The following is a 23,081-nucleotide window of genomic DNA, read 5'->3' on the forward strand; positions in this document are numbered from 1 at the left end:
CTGTGTGTGGCCCAGCCCTGCTGGTGGTGCTGCCCTTGGACTGGGCACAGGATCTGTGGCCGGTCGCATGGGTGTCCGCGGCATGCCTTCCTGCTGGCGGGCCCCTCGCCGCCGGCGGCTCGTCCTCTCCCTTGAGCCATGGAGACGGCTTTTACGGTGGCAACGAGTATACAGTGCTAGTGGTGGTCTTGAAGCCCTCAAGGCGGGTGTTTGCTGGCGCTGCTCCGGCCCCGACGACCTTGGACCCGCGTCCCTTTCGGTGTCCATGGCTGCCGGCGTCCTCTGCCGGGCGGCTCCGGCCTCGGCGACCTAGCAGCTGCGTTCCTTCCAGCTTGCCTAGTCCCCCATGTCCCGACGACTATGGCCATGGTAGCCAGGATCTGCGTCCCTCCAGTCCTTGCTTGTCGGTGTTGCCGATCGCCGTCGCCCCACCCCCTTGTGGCTTGCTTCATGCCCGCCCTACCTTGTATGCCTAAAAGCCCCCGCTTTTGCCAGATCCAACGTTCGTGGCTTCGGAGGCGGTGCCACCCTTCGACAGCAGTTGCAGCCCCGCCAACCCCCTTCCGACATGGTGATTCCGACCGGCGTTGGCATCCTCATCTTTGTTTCCAGAGACGGTGGCTATGGGATTGCTCAGCCTCAGGCCAGGGAGAAATCCCTGCTCGGCTTGCCGATGCTGGCAGCGGTGGCGTCTGCGAACGTCGTTTTCCTTCTTGGAGGCGTTGTTAAGGCCCTCGGCTGCGCCCCTCTTCGAGCTCAGGGGAAACCCTAGGTCCGGTTCCTCCGGATCAGATGGTGACGGCGTCTCGACGTCGTCCTCCTTCTTGAAGGCGCCATCTTGCTCGCTCGAGGTGTCCCCGGTTTTGGTTCCCGAGATGTTGATGGTCGAGTTGGTTTGACGTTGCCACTCTTGGTTCAGGTTTGGTAGGTTTAGCTGTGTTGTATCCTCTCTTCGGGTCAAGCATCACTTTTCTTTCTGCTCCGGTCACCATGTTCACGCCTCCTGCGTTTGTGTCATGTGTTGTACTCCTATCTATACTCATTCTATTTTCTTCTATCAATGCAATGATACGCAAGCTTTGCGTATTCGAGAAAAAAAAGAACAAAGTGAATGGGCTTTCCACAACATTACTGCTTTACTACAAGCTTATTGCACCATCTGTTTATCGAAATATATGTACCCTCAAAACCAGTCCCACGGAAATAGGTATATTGCTTTCCATTTACGATCCATTATAGATATTTCCGGAGGGATATACGAGAGGAAATAGATGATAGACACAAACAAGTTCCCAAATCCTGGAGCGGGACAATGGGCGTGCCCCGGCCCTGCATGTCACAAACTCCTGCCTACATAAAGCTCCTAGTTCAGGCATCAGCACTCATAGTTGTGATTCAGACTTGGGTCATGTTGCAATTCAAAGCAGAGAGGAGATTAATCTCCCCGGGGTGGTGAGTCGCTTAAGTGGTGGAAAAATCAGCATTGCATTTCACCGCTTCTGAGATCACGTGGTGAAGGCTAAAATATTTCTCGGTGTTTTTTTTTCCTGAACTTTTCAATGTTGTATTGGTCCTCTAATACTAAGATGAGGTATATATAGAGTACAAGTGTGAGAGAAAGACACTTGGGGTAGAGGCAAGTCATAGATAATTTTATACTTACTCAGTTCGATTGATTTTATGTTCTTCATCGCTTCCTACCTTTTCTCCTTCCTCTACCCCACGCATCTCGTGCGGAGGCATTGTGTTTATCGCGGCAATTCATACCTGCACTTTGCGCCCTCGGGATTAAGAAGACAAAGTAAAGCGTCTTGAATTGTTCGTTACTGCTGATTACTGAAAAGTATTACTCCCTTTAATTCAAATTAATTGACAAGATTTGGTACACCATTAGTACAAAGTTGTACTAAAGCCCCATCAATTAATTTGGATCAGAGGGAGTACCTCTGTTAGGAACAGAGGGTGTACTTTGTAGTATTAGGTTGGACATAGCGCACTCTGATGAATTGGATATGTAAATAAGTATAGTTCTAGATGGATTTGATATGTAAATAAGTATAGTTCTAGATGGATTTGATATGTATTTCCATACAAACTTCAAAATACTAATCCTGCCAGAGACATCCTGAATTACAATAGCTTTGATAGTTACCATCCACATAGTCCAGATCTATTCCTTCTTCGCAACATTCACGACACAATTACGCAAACTCGACATAAGGTTCAGACAAAGAGAAACAGAAGCGAACCAAATAATTACTCCGCGGTCTTCTTAGTCACCTCGACAAACCAGACACGAATCGGGGAAAAATGGGCGTTTTCACCGCAGCTCAGGTGGCAAAACATCCAGTAAAACCCCAGTTTACTTCTTCGCCTTGCTCACGAGTCTCTGCCCCCCACGGTTTTGCCAAGCACCCTTCACAGGCCACCTCGGCTCCTGCAAAGGTCCATCGGCTGCTCCACACCCTTCTCTCAACGGCGCTCTAGAGCCTCCCACCTGCGACTGAAGCTTGCTGGCAGCACTCAGGAGCTTATCTTCTAACAAATCCTGTGCAGCAGCAGGAAGTTTCCCCTTCCCCTTATTTTTCCGGGTGCTTTCTTTCGAGCAAACAGCTCCACCGCCACCGTTTCCTTGGAGGCTTGTAAGGCGCAAATTCGCGTAGTAGGCATCAGCAAGCTCCTTCTGCTTTTGAGGATCAGGCAGCAACCTGGACATTTCAAGAACGAGGTGCGACAGACCAAATTGTTCGACATATGAAAGGTACTTTGAAGCATTGATAACGCCTTGACGGTACTCCCCAGAGATCTCTTTGAACATCGAGTACCTGTCCCGGTCCATTCCTAATGCAGCCTGCATTCTTTCAACCAATGAATTATTCGCTGCACGAACATCATCCACAGAGCACAACACCTGGCGGCTCACAGGTGTTTCTTGCCTTCCATTTCCTGCAGAAGTCAGACTCAGCGATCCACTAACGTGAGGACTTGTGTTGGGTGTAGGCCAACTTGGGGAGTGACTTGAACCAGAAGGGATCAAATCAGTATTTTTAAGGGACCAATGCTGAGCAGAATGGTGTGTATTCACAATTCCGTTGCTTTGTTGTCGGAGCCCAAATGCATGAGTGTTCTCAGCTACCTTTCGTACCCCCTGCTCTGTTGACGCAGCAGTTCTGTTATTACTGCCTGATAAAGGAGGGAATTCCAAATCCATTGCGCGTGCAGCAGTCCGTGAGCTCCGACTGGCAAATGGTGTATACCCTGATTGCCCTGATATGGGAGGGGATGGAAGTTCTTGAAAACAGGAACCTATTCTTGCATCAGGAACCTCCTGGCGGGAGAGGGGAGGAAAGTGTGGTTGCTGCCAAACACGGTTCATCCCAGAGCTTTGGCCTGCTTGTGATGAGTGCCCAGAACTAGATCGCAAGGGAGACACAACAGCAGCAACTTGATTTCCTGAGCCACGGCCCATATTTGCAATGCCATTCTGAACAGACAGCAAGGTATTGTCAACAGAACCATTGGGGAGGCAAGCGTTGTGCCTTCTACCTCTGCCATTACTCTGCTCTAGCTCGCTCCGGTCTCTAGAACTGGTTGGTGTCTGTCAATGAAGGGCAAAGTAAAATAGATCAGCTTACCGCGCCATTTTTATTATCAATATGTATATGCTAGCATGTCAATAGTTGGCTTAACACAAGAGATGGAAATAAGGCAGATTCGTTTGTACACCTGGAGAGCAGAATTCTTCTGTGCATGAGGCATGCGCTTCCTATGCTCCACAGCATTGTGCCTCTGGAGGGAACAAGAAAAGAAAAGATGTAATATCAGTAAAGGATAACCAGTTATCATGCACTAATCTAGTGACATGTCCAGGGAATATGATTTAACAATATATCATTTGTGTTTGACTTGCCTTAAGCTCTGCTTCACTTTGGAAGACAATGAACTTCTTCTCCAAGCACTCTCTGTCCTCGCAGAAGAAATGGTCTCTTCGGAAATGCATCTAAAGGGGCACATGCACCATGTTAGGTTCTAACATGAAATTTACCACAATTTTGACTTGGAATTCTGTAGCAACTTGTTATTCCAATTTAATACAAGTCTACCACTAAATTCTGTACCATAGGATTGATATGCAGTAAAAATCTTGTGTGGGAATGGCATGCATAGGCACCGAAAATGGAGACCATGCTATATCCACATCAAGGATAATATCTAGCAGGCACAGCTCCAGTTGGAAGAGATAGACAACATGCTATGGTCTCGCTTAACTGCTACGGACATGACCTTCAACTGCGGAAGTGATGTGACATCAACTTAATCAATATACTCATTACAGTGTTCCGAAAGGCGGCTGCACCCTACCAAAATTTTGGTCATGACCCAATGATTGGTCTTTGTTTGGATGGTTGCCAATTATTTGGCATGCCAATGAACTCTAGCCAACTCTAGTTCATTTTTCTTGCCAATGTTAGCCAAATCATTGGCAACCAAAACCTCAACCAAAATTTTGGCTAGCCAATGCTTTGGTGGGGCAACCTTGGGCATAAACCAAACACACCCCTGCATTCTAGGGCACACCCTCTTGCCTAGGCAGCCGCCTAATCAGCGACTAGGCACTGGTCTGCTTCCTGATTAGTGCCTAGCACCTTGTGAATGTACATTGATGGTCCAAACATAAGGCATACTTAACAAATATAGAGTCGGAGATTAAAAATGGGTAAAATGTACAATTCTATTCAAATAACCTAGTTGGGCAAGGATAGTAACTTATATCTTATCTAAACAATATTTGGTATCCACTACAATATCTCTGTAGTACAAATTTGCCCATAGATGCAATGTTTACATGTATTTATGTTGGTTTGACTGCCTAAAATTAAGGAGAGGATTCCTTATTCGGCCCTTTCTTAAAATTTGCGTCCCTATTTGGCCCAAAACAATTTTTCTTCCCTATTTGTCACTAAATATATAATTTGTTCCCTATGTGACACTTTCATCTATTTTTGGCAACTAAAGGTGTTAACTGCAATGTGAAAAGACAATCTGCCCCTCGTGTTATAGATGGCTTAAAAAAAAGAGCGTTCATTTCTTCAGCCTGGCGGAACAACCCAGCCAAGACATTGCCGTGGAGCTATAACAGGCTTTAAAAATTCGTATCTCACTTTAAAATTCAACGCATGTTACCTCACAAGCTTGCAACGGCCTCGCGTGAAGATGACAAGTTCTAGTACTGCAAATATAAACACGGCGTCCATTCAGATGCATGCACAAACGGACTTTAGGAGCACCGTACCATTTTTGCTGCATATACGTACGCACTGTCAGACTCATGAGTGCATGACGGGGTGCAACTCTCCTTGTGCCTGATGCACGCGAATGCAACATATGCACCACAGCACCAGCGGCGGTCTGTAGGAGTTAATCACAATTTACACAACTAAAAAAAAGCTACTGCAGTACAAATCCTAATTTTTTTGTGACTCTTAATGAATTAATTTGAGTTAGTCTGAGTTGATGTCGGTCTGTATGTTCCATTAGCTTTCACTTTTGGCTCTCGTCTGGCTGGCACCAATAAATCGGCTCAGTGAAATAAATGAACGCTCTTTTTCTCAGCCTAGTATAATACCAGGGGTAGAATGGTCTTTTCATGTCTCGTTAGGGGCCAAAGTAGTCAGAAGTGTCACATAAGGAACAAATTTAACATTTGGTGTCAAATAGGGAGGAATAAACTTTATTGGGCCAAATAGGGGAGCAAAATTTAAGAAAGGGCCAAATAAGGAATTCTCTCAAAATTAAGATAGCACTCTGACTTTAGTATAACTATGCCAACTTGATATGACATACCTCTAAGTCATCATAGTTCCTGAAATAATCATCCTGCCCACCGTGCTGCCTGTAAACAACCATGAAGTCAGAGACAGCATAACTTTGTACTTATGCCCCAACAAATAAAATAACGGTTGCGGAGCACCTCTGACATATGTGACAAGAATAATGTTCTCTTGTCAAATGTGTATCTAGCTCAGTCTCTCCATAAAATGGGCTTCTACAAAACTTGCACATCGGGTGCCCTGCAAAACCCCTGCGCTCAACTTCCGAGCCATCCACCTCTGAATCACCGGTTTTTATGTGCTGATTTAATTGAGGCCTTGTATAAAGTTTCTGCTCGCAAATAAATACCTGCTCAAGACAACAATAGTACAGGAATTTATTATAAAAAACAAATATTGTGGAACACATGAAATATTCATTACACGGGCTACAAGCCAAGTATGCAATCATGATAAGCAGGATGTACCTTCATAACTAATTTGCCCTGCTGGTAAAAAGAAATCAGTAGGAATTTGCAGCATGCCAAACATTAAATCATTATGCACCAGGTTGAAAAATATGGTTCAACTATGTTAATTTGGGTGTTCTCCTAACTATTTTAAGCATGTACTCCCTCCGTTTCTAAATATAAGTCTTTTTAGAAATTTCAATACAGACTACATACGGATGTATAGAGACATGTTTTAGAGTGTAGATTCACTCATTTTTCTTTGTATGTAGTCTGTATTGGAATCTCTAGAAGGACTTATATTTAGGAACGGCGGGAGTAGATGTGAACTGCAAGAGAATGGAAATACTAATTTGCGCACACAAATCTTGTGAACTATTTAACCATTGTTTGTTCACATCCGATGTAATAAACTTGAATGTTGGAGTGAAAAGAAGTGATGGAACAGGTTAGATATTTTTATCTACTTTTAGGAAGAATACATACATTTTTGCTATGGTCTAAATGAGAGAATTACATGATATATCATCCACTGGTGGATAAAAACAAGGGATGACACGTGTTCAGTTGGTATGGAGAGTAATGGGCTAGCAAAAAATAATACAATCAACACTCAGGAAATAATACTTCCATTGCTACATGTAGATGACAACAACAGCAACAAAAATATGGCAAAACACTACTAGTTTGTAACTGATACTAATAGCATCATACAACAACATGACCTAAGAACTATCATGTCAACAGAAGAAAAAATCAAGTCTTAATGGGTTAGTAACTGGTATTGAGCACTGCACAACTAAATGCAAGGATGAATTGACCACGCCGCACCAAGTTATATATGTCTAGTGTTGCACGAAGCTATTGGTATTACCAGCAAGCATTTCATCACGTTAGAAAATAGGATTAAAGCAGTTAACAAGGACAAGCAGGCCATCAATTGCATCACCTTCCTCCCATCCAAGCAGAGGTCGCACATGTACAAGCAATGCTTGTTGGACAGATGGGCTTTGAGCTGCTCGATGGTCTCGAACTTGATCTTGTGTTTCGCCTTGGACGACTTACTGCCCTTCTTCCCCTTGTTACCACTGCTTTCGCAGACGGTGCAGGAGATCCGGCAAATCGCCCTTACCATCCTGTAATGGTCAGCGTCGTCGAACCACACCTGCGTGGCCTCGTGGTACCAGTAGTCCCCGGTCTTCCCCTCGCCGGCCGCGGCCGGCAGCGCCGAGAGATCGCCGATCGCCTTGGTGCGGTCCCCCATTTCCTGGGCAGCGAGAAGCCATCCATGAGGGCGGAATTCGAAATTTGAGACGTGCGCGGCGCGGGGGCGGCGCGTGGGGCGAGAGGGGTTGGGGGCGGGCAGGGGAAAAGCGCTGATGAAATTGATGTAGCAACTTGAGAGGTGGTGCTGACCTTGGTGGCGAAGACGGCGGGGCAGTGGGTCATGCAGAGGCAGCAGCGCTGGTCGCGGAGGACGAAGCGGAGGCGGGTGACGCAGGCGGAGCAGACCTCGCGGTGGCCGCAGGCGCCGTAGGCCACCCATTCGAGCCGCTCCGCGCAGACGGCGCAGGCGTCGTCCATGTCGAGCTCCACGGCGGAGGGGGGCGCCGGCGGCGGGGGAGCTGGCCTGGGTGGCGGGGGAGGAATCTGCTGGTTGGAGAAGCGGGGGCAAACGGAGGGAAGGGGAGGGGAGGGGGGAGGAGGGGTCCGGTCGAGCGCACGACGCCACAATGTCGGAGTTGGTGGGGAGCCCTGCACAGTACGGTAACTGCTGGTGCTGGAGCGGGGGAAGTGTGTGTTGTTTCGATTGGGATTTTCCCTTGAAATAGCCAAACTGATTAGGATCTTTCCCTTGTGTACTTATAGAATTTATTTAAAAATATTACATCAATGTTATTATAAATTAAATGAGATAAAGATACCGAGAGAGACATATCTAAAAAATCTCGGCATAAACTATGTCAATCCAATGACCTATATTTCTTCAATTTTAGCATGCAATTATTTAGCAAAAAAATAAAAAATTAGCATGCAATTAATATCGTACCAAATATTAAGATCTACATTATACGCATAATCAATGTGTTATTATATCCTATTTAATATCAATGCCAATATTTTTCTAATATCAACGTGCATTACATGTATGTATTCACTATAGTATTTGAAAAGAGAAAAATTGATTAGGTTTTGTGTTATTTTTTTTATTTTGTGAGCAAACTTTCGATCTGTTCATCATGCCATGGCAGTACAAAAGAATACATAAATAATAAAAATTATATCTATGCCCGTAGACAACCAAGCGACGACTATAAGCACTCGAGTGAGCCGAATGTGTGTCGCTGTCATCGCCCCTCCCTCATCGAAGCCTGGCCAAACTTGTTGTAATAGAAAGTTGAAAGGACGTCGTGTTAAGGCCCCGCGGGGCCTACACCAGAGCAGCAGTTGTCGCCCATGAAGAGAAGTGCAAATTAAAAGGATCCAACAAGTAGGCACACAAACCGAAGACGAACTAAGACTTCAAGGAGATCCACCAAAGACCAACACCGATCGAATCTCGCAAAATCCGTTGGAGACACATCTCCACGCGCCCTCCGACGGCACTAGACGCATCATTGAAACAAGGACTAGGCAGGGAGAACATTATTCCAACTTTAGAGAGCAATTATCGTCTCTTTTTCCGAGCGGAACACAAACCCTAAAAAAATTCACAAAAACACATAAAAATAAAAAGCAAGATCCCTCATGCCGGCAAGGACCGGGTCCACCACGCCTCCATAAGGCCACCAGATAAAAGGCGGACCGGCGGGAGGCAGAGAAACCCTAAGCCTTTTTTTTCCTTGGAGAGAAGACGGTGGCAGCTGCGTCTAAACGGTTATGCTTTAGGTTGAATATTTTTTGTGAGGGTGACGTGGCTTATATGCAGAGGACGTTCTGTTGTTACACTTCTCATCTGTGTTGCTAGACATACATAAATACATGACTAAAAACGAGATTTAGTTAGCTGTGCCTGGTTTGCAAAGTCTCATGTACATTCATGTTTTTTCATGCACTGTGCCTGGTTTGCAAAGTCTCATGTACATTCATGTTTTTTCATGCACAGTAGTAGTGAGCTATCATGAAGAAAGAAAAATGGACAAGCGGTATAATCATCTGTCGAACTTATTTTACGTCAAAAAAACAAGCCAAGCTGAATTACTGAACTCACAAAGGCAATAGCGTATTGTTGCTCCAGAGTAATTTAATTGCCATGCCGTTTATTTGTAGGGCACGTGCAAACTGTCAAACTCTATTCTCCTCTTATTTAATGGATGAGCCAAATCTTTTGCCTCTGTTTCAAAAAAAAAGGCAATGGCCGAAATTACTTCATCAGGGAACTAGAATAGTAACCTCGGCATGGAGATTTTCGATTTTATATATCTATCTGAATCATAGCTTACACAACTTATTAAACAAAATAAGTTCCACTCGGTCGACCAAACAATCAGCTCAAAACCCTAACTGAGTCAGGGCCCTGGCATATCTGCCAGGTAATGTACATGGAACAACATTGATTTGGCAGGTCAGTAACGGGATGACTCTTGTAACCCAGGAGCTACTCATATATCCAATGCAAAATTTAACAGACAATCACTTGGGATTGTCAACAATGCACTGAAAGCAAAAGGGATTCTTCGAAATTTGTCATAGTCTTAATCTGCTGCCATGAACGGGTCGACATCACCAAGATCGGCAATGAGCGGCTCCATGTCTTCCAACTCGCCTTCTTGTGAGAAATACGTAGGGAACGGCAGCAAAGCTCTGTCAGGTTTCTTGTAAATAGAGTCCTTGACGAAAAGAAAGCTGCCTTGAGGACCAGGAACCTGCAAAGTTCACAAGAGAATGCATAACACACATATCACAACATAAACACTTTAGCTAAGAGACGTACTGCAAAGTGGAGATGAACTTACCTGGCCTTTCAGATACAGTAAGTTCCTGGCAGGGTCAATTTGGTAAACCCATACATTTTTCACTGTGCGTTGAACACCACCCATGCGCCCAGGCATTTTCCTGTTTTTGAAAACCTGCAACATTGTTACAGCTGTTAGCCTATATGGAGTATTACCGGCTGCAGTGTTGTTTTTAGGACACACCAACAGCTTCAAATAGTGCATTCCTACCCAAAAACTAGACTTATAAATGCCAATTCACATTCAGAAGTGCATCTGTTTGTGCTTCTTTAAAGCGGCCTCACTGGTAGCTCACACCTTAGGAAACTTGAAACGTTCAATAATGTTCATTTCTTGGTGATAATTTAAAGTGGCCTCACTGGTCACTTCCACCTGAGGAAACTCGAAAAGTTCCACAATGTTGCAGATAATACATGGAAAGGATTAAGAAAAATAGCTTTTATCGACGGGTTCTACCTTGAGAATGCTATATTTTACTATAAAAACAATCAAGTTCCATGGATTTTCTTTTATTTTGCTCTATATATTTACAAATTCACTCACTAACATCTGTCAGGAGTCAAATCCATTTGGCCATACATGTAAGTAGCTACATTGTTGCTATTGGCACGTATTGTGAGATGGCCGACAGATGGCATATGTGAGCACAGGCCAGTTTGACAAGTATCAAGTAAAATTAGCACCCTTATTGTCTCTATCCAGATTCCGATTGACTTAGGAAGAAAAATAATATGTTCACTAGAAACAAAACCCCAAGGACCTAAACCCTAAAGCCCTAACTACCTTTGTCGCTGATGCATGCGTATTACCGACACCCCTTTTAAGCTTTGAGATTTAACTCCATCAGGATGTAAAAACTTGATTGAGCGAATTTCAAGTCATTGTAGGCCACAAGGGTAAAAGCAAAGTGTGCATATTCTTTTCCGTGAGAAGCATTATTTTGTGGGTCTTATACATCATACATGTACATCCAGTGAAGCCATCAATAAGGCCTCCTTTGGTCCATAGGATAAGAATACCATAGTAGGAATAGAAAAAACATAGGAAGTGAGGTGGCATGCATCTCAATTCCTATAGCAAAAGAGATGTCACTTGATTCATAGGAAAGGAATTTTTCTATTGGGTCTAGGCCCATGTTTTTTTTCCTTTGAAATGTGAAGGATTGGTTCCTATCCTACATAGGAATATGAATTCATTCCTACAAACCAAAGGGCTCCAAACGATTTTTTCCAACAAAATTCCTACAAACCAAAGAAGGCCTAAGATCAGAATAACAGCATACACTACAATCTTAGGGAGACACAATCATTGTTTTGGGCACATACACTGATACATATAAGATTAAACCTTATATGATACTCCCTGAGTAGACACTAAAAAAGATAGAAGATGCAAATCCACATAATATTATGCAGTTATGCACAACACACAAGGCAGTCCTATGATTACTCACTAATTAGAAGTATAAAACAGCACTGCTACTAATTACTGAAGAGGTCTTATCAATCCTAATCATTTTACATATTAGAAATAAACTGGAAAATAAATACAACATCCAAGAATAGTCATGCCAAGAGGGTGCATAACTTCCAGCAGAAGTCCAATGCTGCGTGTTCTAATGGCTACTATGTCTCTTTTCAGAGGAGAGATGTATACGAATTGTTCAGTGCGTGGACTTGTGAGTTTATAACATACCCTGCCAGGAGCATCCCTTTGACCTGTAGAACCGATGCTGCGATGTGATAAAGAAGCACCATGTGATGCAGGCATCCCACTAAAACCATGTCTTTTCATGCCACCCTACAAGAGTAGAAAATATAATGTTATATAATTGATGTACAGTGTTACATTGACATATTTCAGTAATTGGTTTGTTCTAAAAGAGGAAAGCACTAGTATCTTAAGTGTAGCAGCAAAAGTTAAGTTGTAATATTATGAGAATATATATATACTTGATTGTATTGGCGACGTGAAATTAAGTTGGAACATTGAAAATCATCCACAACTTAGATTAACATCTCCAAACTAACATTATACCAGTGTTCATTGATTATGAGTCAGAGTGACTAGTCGCTAGACTACTCTATGAGTCGCATTCTGGGTGTCGACTAGAAATCTCGTGTAGACTAGTTCGCCGAGTCGAGCAGTCGAAGGACTAGTCGTGCACCTTGAGTCGTTCGACAAAAAAAAAGGGGATTGGGAGGGGATAAGTGAGCGAGCCGCCCAGCCCGCAGCCCATGGGAGGGAAAATTTCGCCCGCTAAGTTTCCAGCCCGCTCTGAGTCGCCTCGCCTGGGAGTCTGGAAGGAGGCGCCGCCAGCACCCATTGTCCCACTGGTGCTGGCACCCACCACCGCCCATCCACCCCTGCTTGCTTCAGTTTCAAGATCCTTCGGTCTGAACTGCAATGTCTACGCTGCCGGCGATACCTCAAGTAGTGTGTTCAGCAGCAGCTGCAGCTCAAGCGGATGAGCAATACAATCCATCGAAGGATCCTGCAAGAAGCCAACTAGGAGCAAGGATCCAGAATGGAAATATGCTTATTGGCCTGATATGCAGGACAAATTGACGCTCCAATGCACTTTGTATAGTATATACTCCCTCCGTCCCGAATTACTTGTCTTACATTTGTCTAGATACGGATGTAGCTAGACACGTTTTAGTGTTAGAAATATCCGTATCTAGACCAATCTAAGACAAGTAATTTGGGACGGAAGTAATATTACATACTAATACTAGGTTTTAGTAATTGATTACTGCAAGTTGCTACAGTACCATGTCAGACTAGCCCAGCAGTAATCTAGACTAGTCATGATTAGTCTATGAGTCTCAACCTTTGAACGACTCGTCGACTCGTAAACGTTGCTAGTGTTACATTTAAAAGAAACTTAAAACAATTTTTATCAATTAAGTTGATCTCACATATAACCACATTGCACTTTTAATTACCAGCAATCAATATTTGTATTTATCTATGTTTTTAAAAATCATTGGCAATGACTCGATTGTCAGAGAGTCAGCAGGGAAAGCAAACATTGAGGTTTTTGGAACAAGGCTGCTTCCTAAAATCAAGGGATAGCTAGGACCCTAGGATGTACAGACAACATTTTGTAGCAGATGCACACAATTTTAATTGTCTATTTTTGAGCTAACTGAAGGAAGAGGTGTTACGGAAGGAAACCAACAATTTAATGATGTCGTGTTCAAATAAAATGGTAAACATGGTGATTTGTCAGCAAGTGCAAAACCCATTTTACGCGGTAGACAAAAATACATACCGCAAAACCTTTTCCCTTTGTGATTCCAATGACATCCACAAATTGCCCGGGTACAAAATGACGAACCGAGATGGTTGTCCCAACAGGAAGAAGTGCATCCTCAGTAACAGGAAACTCCTTTAATTTTCTCTTAAGAAGGACTCCTTGTGATCTAAAGTGGCCCACTTCAGGCTTTGTTAGATGCTTTTCCTTCTTTTGGCCTGCTCCGAGCTAAAAAAATACCAGGAAAGACTTTCAGAAGTTAGCGAAAATTTGCACTATAAAAGTGGTAACAACAAAACCTGAAGAGCATAAGTGCTACAAACTAAACATATATACTTGCATTTAGATCAACAAAATACAGAACCAAGATGGAATGTTTATATTGCACTAATGTGTCTAAATTATCCATTCTGGGGCAGGTAGTCATCTGCAATACAGCAACTGGCATGAACTTAGCGCTAACAAAACTCGATGGTTATACCTCAAGCATATTTCTAGTTGTTACTACTCCCTCCGGTCCTTTTTACTCTGCACATTGGTTTTGCCGAAAGTCAAACTTTGCTAAGTTTGACCAAATTTATATTAAAAATTATTAACATCTATAATATTTAATAAATATAATATGAAAATATATTCCAAGATGAATCTAATGATATTGGTGTTGTTATGTGAATGTCTATAATTTTTTATATAGACTTGGTCAAAGTTGGATGAGATTGACTTCAGACAAACCTAATATGCAAAGTAAAAAGGACCGGAGGGAGTACAAATTTAGGAGATGACAAAACCTTGGCAGCACAATTAAAACAGCCTGATTTGATCAGACAACCTAATACACCCAATATCATGTTTGTAGAGAATGGTAAGAAAACGTGAAGCAGGCTAGGTGTTCTCTTTTCTAAATCATAATTCCCAGCTTGGAGAGACGTGGGAAGAAAATCGCTATTACATGAGTTTGGTTACAAACATAAATTAAACATAGCTACCTTCGGCAGCTAGTCTGAACGCTAATGATCTAGTCATGTAGTGAGTTACCAATAAGTCATCGAAGAGCAGTTACAATTCTACAAAAAATATTTTACAACATCTCACGTCTAGATCGAACCTTAATCACATGGGAGGCCAAAACTTTAGACCTAAAGGCACAAAACACTCAAATTGCTTTGAGTCTTAACAGATGGGTAAAAACTAGCACTACTTTTATGGGTCTAATTCCTTAAGATTTCACAGAATCAAGTTCCAATACTTATTTTCTCAGTGGAACACCAATAGGAGTACTTATTTTGTCAGTGAAAGCGTGAAACAATGCAGCAGTTTGTGATCCCTGTCATATACAAAGTTTGGTACAAAGATGAGAAATTTGCAGCACCTGCAGCGCGTAGAACCCCTCCTTCTCGGCGGTCTTGACCTGGCAGACGACATTGTCGTCCACCCAGAGGACGGTGATGGGAACTTTGGCCCCCCACTTGTCCCACATCGCCGACATGCCGCACTTCACGCCGATCACGCCGGTCCGCCGGGAGTCCGGGCCCATAACACCAGGACGCGCCTCTATGATCCGGCCTCCGCCCTCGCCGCCGGCGCTGGCATCGTCGTCGTCGGGATGGGAGACGAGAGGCTCCGCGGAGAAGAGGCGGCAAGGGGGGAGGCGGGGCCCGGCGAGGGAGAGGTGGCGGAGGCGCGCGAGAAGGCCTCTCGAGGCGGCCGCCATGGCGGTGGCGGCGGCGGCGGCGGCGTTGGCGTTGGTTGTGCGCTGGAGATGGGACCCGCGGCGGGATGGGTGGGGGTTTACGCGGCGGCGAGGTGGGTAGGGTTTAGTGAAGTGGGGAGATCGGGGGGAATGGCCCAGATGGGGAGGAGCACGCACATGGCCACACTTGTAACTGGGCCTCTGCCTCCATTTTCTTCTTTCAGCGATGCCTTGTAAAAAAAAATCTCAAATACGCATGAGTGTGTATACTTTACACTTAGGGTATGTTTGGGACTGCTCCGCTTCATGAAAATTGATTTCACTCCACTAAATTCACTTTAAAGCAGTTTCATCCAAAAGTTGTAGTACTACCAAAGAGAATGTTTGGCTTCCATCTAACTCTCCAGCTTCAAAAAAAAAAAAACTCTCCAGCTTCAAGAATAGGAAATTTGGTGAAAATGATCTATTTGATTGGTTGAGGAGGAAGAAACGAAGGGGTATCCACTTACTGGTGGTAGTGGTGGGTAATTTCCACCCAACTCCAGCTTCTAGAGTTTTTTGAAGCAGACAACTATCGCTAACTCCTTGCATCACTACCCGCCGTTAGAGCCACTAGGAAACTATTCATGCCCGTCTTGAGGATGCCCGTTGTCTTCCAAGTTCTACACACTATTTCTATTCTATGGATTATGCTCTCCAAAAATGGGGTGGCGTCGTCGAAGACGATCGCGTTGTGATGCTTCCAAATCTCCAACATGACGAGCAAGACTAGAGCCTGAATGTCCGTGCCGCCAGCAGCGTTTCCAACTTTGCTTACGCACCAATCAAGGAGTCTCGTAGTGCTAGTTGGCACCCATTCCTGCTTGTTCATCGCTCTGCAGACTCGAATCCACACCTCCCTTGCGAGGATGCACTGAATGATGATATGGTGTATGCTCTCTTTCGCTTGATCACAAAACGGGCAGGCATCTTGGTGGTCCAGTCCATGTCGAGCCAATCTATCTGAGGTCCAACACCTATTTCAGAGTGCTAGCCACGCAAAAAACCTACATCTCAATGGTGCCTTTGATTTCCATGTGAACTGGGTTGTCGGTGCCACCTCACGTCTCCAAACTCTTGCATTGTATACTGATGTCGCTTGAACTATGTCGGTATTTCCCAAAGAGAAATGGATGATGCAGCACATCTACGGTAGATATTTCCCTCAGTTATGAAACTAAGGTATCAATCCAGTAGTAGAACCAAGCAACACTATGTAAACGGTACCTACACACAAAGAACAGATACTTGCAACCTGACGCGTATGAGGGGTTGTCAATCCCTCTTCCGGGTAACAACGCCAAAAATTGTCAAGTTGATAGGATAAAATTTATGATAGATTGGATAAATATATCTCGAATAAACATGAAATAAAAGATGCAAATAAAAAGTGCAGCAAAATGTTTTTGAGTTTTTAGAATAATAGATCTGAAAATAAATGCAAATAAAAATAGATCTAGAAGACAAATAATAGATCAGAAAGCAAATATGATGAAGAATATACCCGGGGCCGTAGATTTCACTAGTGGCTTCTCTCAAGAAATAGCACATGATGGGTAAACAAATTACTGTTGGGCAATTGAAAGAAAATCGAATAGTTATGACGATATCCAGGCAATGATCAATATATAGGCATCACGTCCAAAATTAGTAGGCCGACTCCTGCCTGCATCTACTACTATTACTCCACACAACGACCGCTATCCAGCATGCATCTAGTGTATTAAGTTCACGGAGAAACGAAGTAATATAATAAGAACGATGACATGATGTAGACGAGATCTATTCATGTAGGAATAGCCCCCATCTTGTTATCCTTAATAGCAACGATACATGCGTGTCTTGCTGCCCTTTCTGTCACCGGGAAAGAACACCGCATGATTGAACCCATCATAAAGCACCTCTTCCCATGGCAAGAAAAATCGATCTAGTTGGCCTAACTAAATCAAAGATTTCGAAGAAGAAATATGAGGCTATAAATAATCATGCATATAAGAGATCAAAAGAAGACTCAAATAATATTCATGGATATAGATCTGATCATAAACTCAAAGTTCATCGGATCCCAACAAACACACCGCAAAAAGTGTTACATCAAATAGATCTCCAAGAGACCATTGTATTGAGAATCAAGAGAGAGAGAGGAAGCCATCTAGACCCGTAGGTCTATGATGAACTATTCACGCATCATCGGAGAGGCACCAATGAGGATGATGAATCCCTTTGTGATGGTGTCTAGATTGGATCTCGTGGTTCTGGAACTTGCGGTGGCTGGAATTGTGTTTCGCCGACACCCCTAGAGTTTCTGAAATATTTGGGAATTTATAGGGCGAAGAGGCGGTGCGGGAGGTCACCGAGGAGGGCACAACCCCCAGGGCGCGCCTGGGCCTCCTGTCGCGCTCTGGTGGGTTGTGCCCACCTCGGGCCTCCCCTCTAGTACTTCTTTGGCCCACTAGTGGTCTTCTGGTCCAAAAAAATTCTCCAAAAATTTTTGATGCGTTTGGACTCATTTGGTATTGATTTTCTGCGAAGTAAAAAACAAGAAAAAAAAGAACAACTGCCACTGGGCACTATGTCAATATGTTAGTCCCAAAAATGATACAAAGTTGCTATAAAATGATTGTAAAACATCCAAGTATGATAATATAACAACATAGAACAATAAAAAATTATAGATACGTTGGAGACGTATCATATGCCAGCTGCACCGAGAATGTTCCGCTCGACTGTTGGGAAACATCGTAGAAAACAAAAAAATGCGCCTACGCACACCGAAGATTAATATGAAGATGCATAACAGGTTGGGATCACGTTCGTTACCGTTACCGACTTGAAGCAGAAGAAGAACGTGTTGGTGTAGATCGTACTTGGAGTCCCTCGAACCATCGATGAACGATCCCGTGAACTTCCCACGAACAATCCCTTGAACTGAAGACAGAAAGCACGACCTCTCTGCTTGGTTGCAAGCATGCAACCTTCATGATCCGACAGCGCTTCACCGTCTAAAGCTAATCATCACCAGAGAATTAGAGGAAGAGGATTAGAACCACAAAGGTGGAAGGATCGATATGGTTGACTAGAGGGGGTGTGAATATGCAACTGATAACCCACAAGTATAGGGGATAAATTGTAGCTTTTTCGATAAATGAGAGTGTCAAACCCAACGAGGAGCTAAAGGTAGGATCAAAGTTTGAGAAAGCGCTAGGCGTTAATTATGCGTTTGGCCACCTACTTGCGCTTTTCTAGCTTAGGTCTGATTAGGCGCAGTTATGTGTTTTCTATACAATTTGTACGGATACGAGAGTTTGCCATAAAAATAGTGCTAGAATGTAAACTGGAGGTACAATTATAAGTTTATAACCTTGTTCTCTCTCCAACATGTTGCCCCTCCCTCTTTGTGTGTTGTCCTCCAATCCTCTCCCTCCAATGCATTCTGCAGCAACTACATACATCATAGAGAAGATGACAAGATGTTAGCAGCAGCAACCAGCAAGCAAGCAAAGCATCCAAAACTTTGAAAGCATCATATATGTAATTGTAATTTAGTAATTATGTAAATTGTAATAATAACTAAGGAGCTTATCTAGTTGGATCATAGCCTTCTCCCGTTCCCAACTTCTCCAAATTGAATGAGCAGTCAAAGCAAGCTAGCAAAGTAGCAAACAAGCAATGCAATGGGCAGATCATATCACAACTTCACAAGCAAGCATATAACAAATAAAAGTCTTAAACTTGCTTGGTTCAATCAAACCAAAGTACCACGACCACGATCGACGATAGTCTCACCACTCCATCATAGTCTCTTACATAACAAATGACAAACAAAAGACAAATGCATGAATTCAAATGCATGATAACTTGGTCACTTGATGGTATGATGTGTTGGGGAACATAGTAATTTCAAAAAAAAAATCCTACACACTCGCAAGATCATGGTGATGCATAGCAACGAGAGGGAGAGTGTTGTCCACGTACCCTCGTAGACCGAAAGCGGAAGCGTTAGCACAACGCGGTTGATGTAGTCGTACGTCTTCACGATCTGACCGATCAAGTACCGAACGCACGGCACTTCCGAGTTTAGCACACGTTCAGCCCGATGACGTCCCTCGAACTCCGATCCAGCAGAGTGTTGAGGGAGAGTTTCGTCAGCACGACAGCGTGGTGACGATGATGATGTTATACCGACGCAGGGCTTCGCCTAAGCACCGCTACAGTATTATCGAGGTGGACTATGGTGGAGGGGGGCACCGCGCACGGCTAAAAGATCAAATCAATTGTTGTGTCTTTGGGGCGCCCCCTGCCCCCGTATATAAAGGAGCAAGGGGGGAGGTGCGGTCGGCTAGGAGGAGAAGGGGGGAAAGAGGAGGGAGATGGAAGGAAAGGGGGGGCGTCGCCCCCCTCTCCTTGTCCTATTCGGACTAGAGGGGGAGGGGCGCGCGGCCTTGCCCTAGCCGCCTCTCCTCTTCTCCACTAAGGCCCACTATGGCTCATTAAGCCCCCGGGGGTTTCCGGTAACCCCTCGGTACTCCGGTAAAATCCCATTTTCACCCGAAACATTTCCGATATCCAAATATAGGCTTCCAATATATCAATCTTCATGTCTCGACCATTTCGAGACTCCTCGTCATGTCCGTGATCACATCCGGGACTCCGAACAACCTTCGGTACATCAAAACTCATAAACTCATAATATAACCATCATCGAAACTTTAAGCATGCGGACCCTACGGGTTCGAGAACTATGTAGACATGACCGAGACAATAACCAATAGCGGAACCTGGATGCTCATATTGGCTCCCACATATTCTACGAAGATCTTTATCGGTCAGACCGCATAACAACATACGTTGTTCCCTTTGTCATCGGTATGTTACTTGCCCAAGATTTGATTGTCGATATCTCAATACCTAGTTCAATCTCGTTACCGGCAAGTCTCTTTACTCGTTCCGTAATACATCATCCCGCAACTAACTCATTAGTTGCAATGCTTGCAAGGCTTGAGTGATGTGCATTACCGAGTGGGCACAGAGATACCTCTCCGACAATCGGGGTGACAAATCCTAATCTCGAAATACGCCAACCCAACAAGTACCTTCGGAGACACCTGTAGAGCACCTTTATAATCACCCAGTTACGTTGTGACGTTTGGTAGCACACAAAGTGTTCCTCCGATAAACGGGAGTTGCATAATCTCATAGTCATAGGAACATGTATAAGTCATGAAGAAAGCAATAGCAACATACTAAACGATCGAGTGCTAAGCTAATGGAATGGGTCAAGTCAATCACATCATTCTCCTAATGATGTGATCCCGTTAATCAAATGACAACTCATGTCTATGGTTAGGAAACATAACCATCTTTGACCAACAAGCTAGTCAAGTAGAGGCATACTAGTGACACTCTGTTTGTCTATGTATTCACACAAGTATTATGTTTCCGGTTAATACAATTCTAGCATGAATAATAAACATTTATCATGATATAAGGAAATAAATAATAACTTTATTATTGCCTCTAGGGCATATTTCCTTTCAGTCTCCCACTTGCACTAGAGTCAATAATCTAGATTACACAGTAATGATTCTAACACCCATGGAGTCTTGGTGCTGATCATGTTTTGCTTGTGGAAGAGGCTTAGTCAAGGGTCTGCAACATTTAGATCCGTATGTATCTTGCAAATTTCTATGTCTCCCACCTGGACTAGATCCCGGATGGAATTGAAGCGTCTCTTGATGTGCTTGGTTCTCTTGTGAAATCTGGATTCCTTCGCCAAGGCAATTGCTCCAGTATTGTCACAAAATATTTTCATTGGACCCGATGCACTAGGTATGACACCTAGATCGGATATGAACTCCTTCATCCAGACTCCTTCATTTGCTTCTTCCGAAGCAGCTATGTACTCCGCTTCACACGTAGATCCCGCCACGACGCTTTGTTTAGAACTGCACCAGCTGACAGCTCCACCGTTCAATGTAAACACGTATCCGGTTTGCGATTTAGAATCGTCCAGATCAGTGTCAAAGCTTGCATCAACGTAACCATTTACAATGAGCTCTTTGTCACCTCCATAAACGAGAAACATATCCTTAGTCCTTTTCAGGTATTTCAGGATGTTCTTGACCGCTGTCCAATGATCCACTCCTGGATTACTTTGGTACCTCCCTGCTAAACTTATAGCAAGGCACACATCGGGTCTGGTACACAGCATTGCATACATGATAGAGCCTATGGCTGAAGCATAGGGAACATCTTTCATCTTCTCTCTATCTTCTGCAGTGGTCGGGCATTGAGTCTTACTCAACTTCACACCTTGTAACACAGGCAAGAACCCTTTCTTTGCTTGATCCATTTTGAACTTCTTAAAAACTTTGTCAAGGTATGTGCTTGTGAAAGTCCAATTAGGCATCTTGATCTATCTCTATAGATCTTGATGCCCAATATATAAGCAGCTTCACCGAGGTCTTTCATTGAAAAACTCTTATTCAAGTATCCCTTTATGCTATCCAGAAATTCTATATCATTTCCAATCAGCAATATGTCATCCACATATAATATCAGAAATGTTACAGAGCTCCCACTCACTTTCTTGTAAATACAGGCTTCTCCAAAAGTCTGTACAAAACCAAATGCTTTGATCACACTATCAAAGTGTTTATTCCAACTCCGAGAGGCTTACACCAGTCCATAAATGGATCGCTGGAGCTTGCACACTTTGCTAGCTCCCTTTGGATCGACAAAACCTTTCGGATGCATCATATACAACTCTTCTTCCAGAAATCCATTCATGAATGCAGTTTTTACATCCATTTGCCAAATTTCATAATCATAAAATGTGGCAATTGCTAACATGATTCGGACAGACTTAAGCATCGCTACGGGTGAGAAAGTCTCATCATAGTCAATCCCTTGAACTTGTCGAAAACCTTTCGCAACAAGTCGAGCTTTATAGACAGTAACATTACCGTCAACGCCAGTCTTCTTCTTGAAGATCCATTTATTCTCAATGGCTAGCCGATCATCGGGTAAGTCAACCAAAGTCCACACTTTGTTCTCATACATGGATCCCGTCTCAGATTTCATGGCCTCAAGACATTTTGCGGAATCTGGGCTCACCATCGCTTCTTCATAGTTCGTAGGTTCGTCATGGTCTAGTAACATAACCTCCAGAACAGGATTTCCGTACCACTCTGGTGCGGATCTTACTCTGGTTGACCTACGAGGTTCAGTAACAACTTGATCTGAAGTTCCATGATCATCATCATTAACTTCATCACTAATAGACGTCATAGGAACCGGTTTCTGTGATGAACTACTTTCCAATAAGGGAGCAGGTACAGTTACCTCATCAAGTTCTACTTTCCTCCCACTCAATTCTTTTGAGAGAAACTCCTTCTATAGAAAGGATCCATTCTTAGCAACAAATGTCTTGCCTTCAGATCTGTGATAGAAGGTGTATCCAACAGTCTCCTTTGGGTATCCTATGAAGACACATTTCTCCGATTTGGGTTCGAGCTTATCAGGTTGAAGCTTTTTCACATAATCATCGCAGCCCCAAACTTTAAGAAACGACAACTTTGGTTTCTTGCCAAACCACAGTTCATAAGGCGTCGTCTCAACGGATTTCGATGGTGCCCTATTTAATGTGAATGTGGCTGTCTCTAAAGCATAACCCTAAAATGATAGCGGTAAATCAGTAAGATACATCATAGATCGGACCATATCTAGTAAAGTACGATTACAATGTTCGGACACACCATTATGCTGTGGTGTTCCGGGTGGCGTGAGTTGCGAAACTATTCCGCATTGTTTCAAATGTAGACCAAACTCATAACTCAAATATTCTCCTCCACGATC

The 23,081-nt window shown here is 43.7% G+C and overlaps 2 protein-coding genes across 3 annotated transcripts; both read right to left on the bottom strand.

Annotated features, from left to right (window-relative positions):
* Positions 1 to 2,052: 2,052 nt before the first annotated feature.
* On the bottom strand, positions 2,053 to 8,032 carry LOC119267766 (E3 ubiquitin-protein ligase ZNF598-like). Of its 2 annotated transcripts, XM_037549204.1 has the most exons (8): positions 7,697 to 8,032; positions 7,230 to 7,547; positions 5,972 to 6,180; positions 5,845 to 5,893; positions 5,185 to 5,301; positions 3,911 to 4,000; positions 3,727 to 3,789; positions 2,053 to 3,598 (listed from the first exon to the last, which is right to left on the bottom strand). In XM_037549204.1, the coding sequence occupies exons 1-8, from the start codon at positions 7,862 to 7,864 to the stop codon at positions 2,363 to 2,365; spliced, it is 2,250 nt and encodes a 749-aa protein (XP_037405101.1). In that variant the 5' UTR covers positions 7,865 to 8,032; the 3' UTR covers positions 2,053 to 2,362. The 2 variants fall into 2 exon arrangements, with proteins under 2 accessions (XP_037405101.1, XP_037405102.1); XM_037549205.1 differs by lacking the exon at positions 5,185 to 5,301 and having other exon boundaries at positions 7,697 to 8,025.
* Positions 8,033 to 9,655: 1,623 nt separating this feature from the next.
* On the bottom strand, positions 9,656 to 15,206 carry LOC119267767 (50S ribosomal protein L3-2, mitochondrial-like). Its single transcript, XM_037549207.1, has 5 exons — positions 14,865 to 15,206; positions 13,514 to 13,723; positions 11,932 to 12,036; positions 10,237 to 10,350; positions 9,656 to 10,146 (listed from the first exon to the last, which is right to left on the bottom strand). Exons 1-5 carry the CDS (start codon positions 15,204 to 15,206, stop codon positions 9,976 to 9,978), a joined length of 942 nt encoding a protein of 313 aa, XP_037405104.1. The 3' UTR covers positions 9,656 to 9,975.
* Between the last annotated feature and the right edge of the window lie 7,875 nt (positions 15,207 to 23,081).

The sequence above is a fragment of the Triticum dicoccoides genome, chromosome 3A (assembly GCF_002162155.2).
Source record: "Triticum dicoccoides isolate Atlit2015 ecotype Zavitan chromosome 3A, WEW_v2.0, whole genome shotgun sequence".
NCBI classification, from domain to species: domain Eukaryota; kingdom Viridiplantae; phylum Streptophyta; class Magnoliopsida; order Poales; family Poaceae; genus Triticum; species Triticum dicoccoides.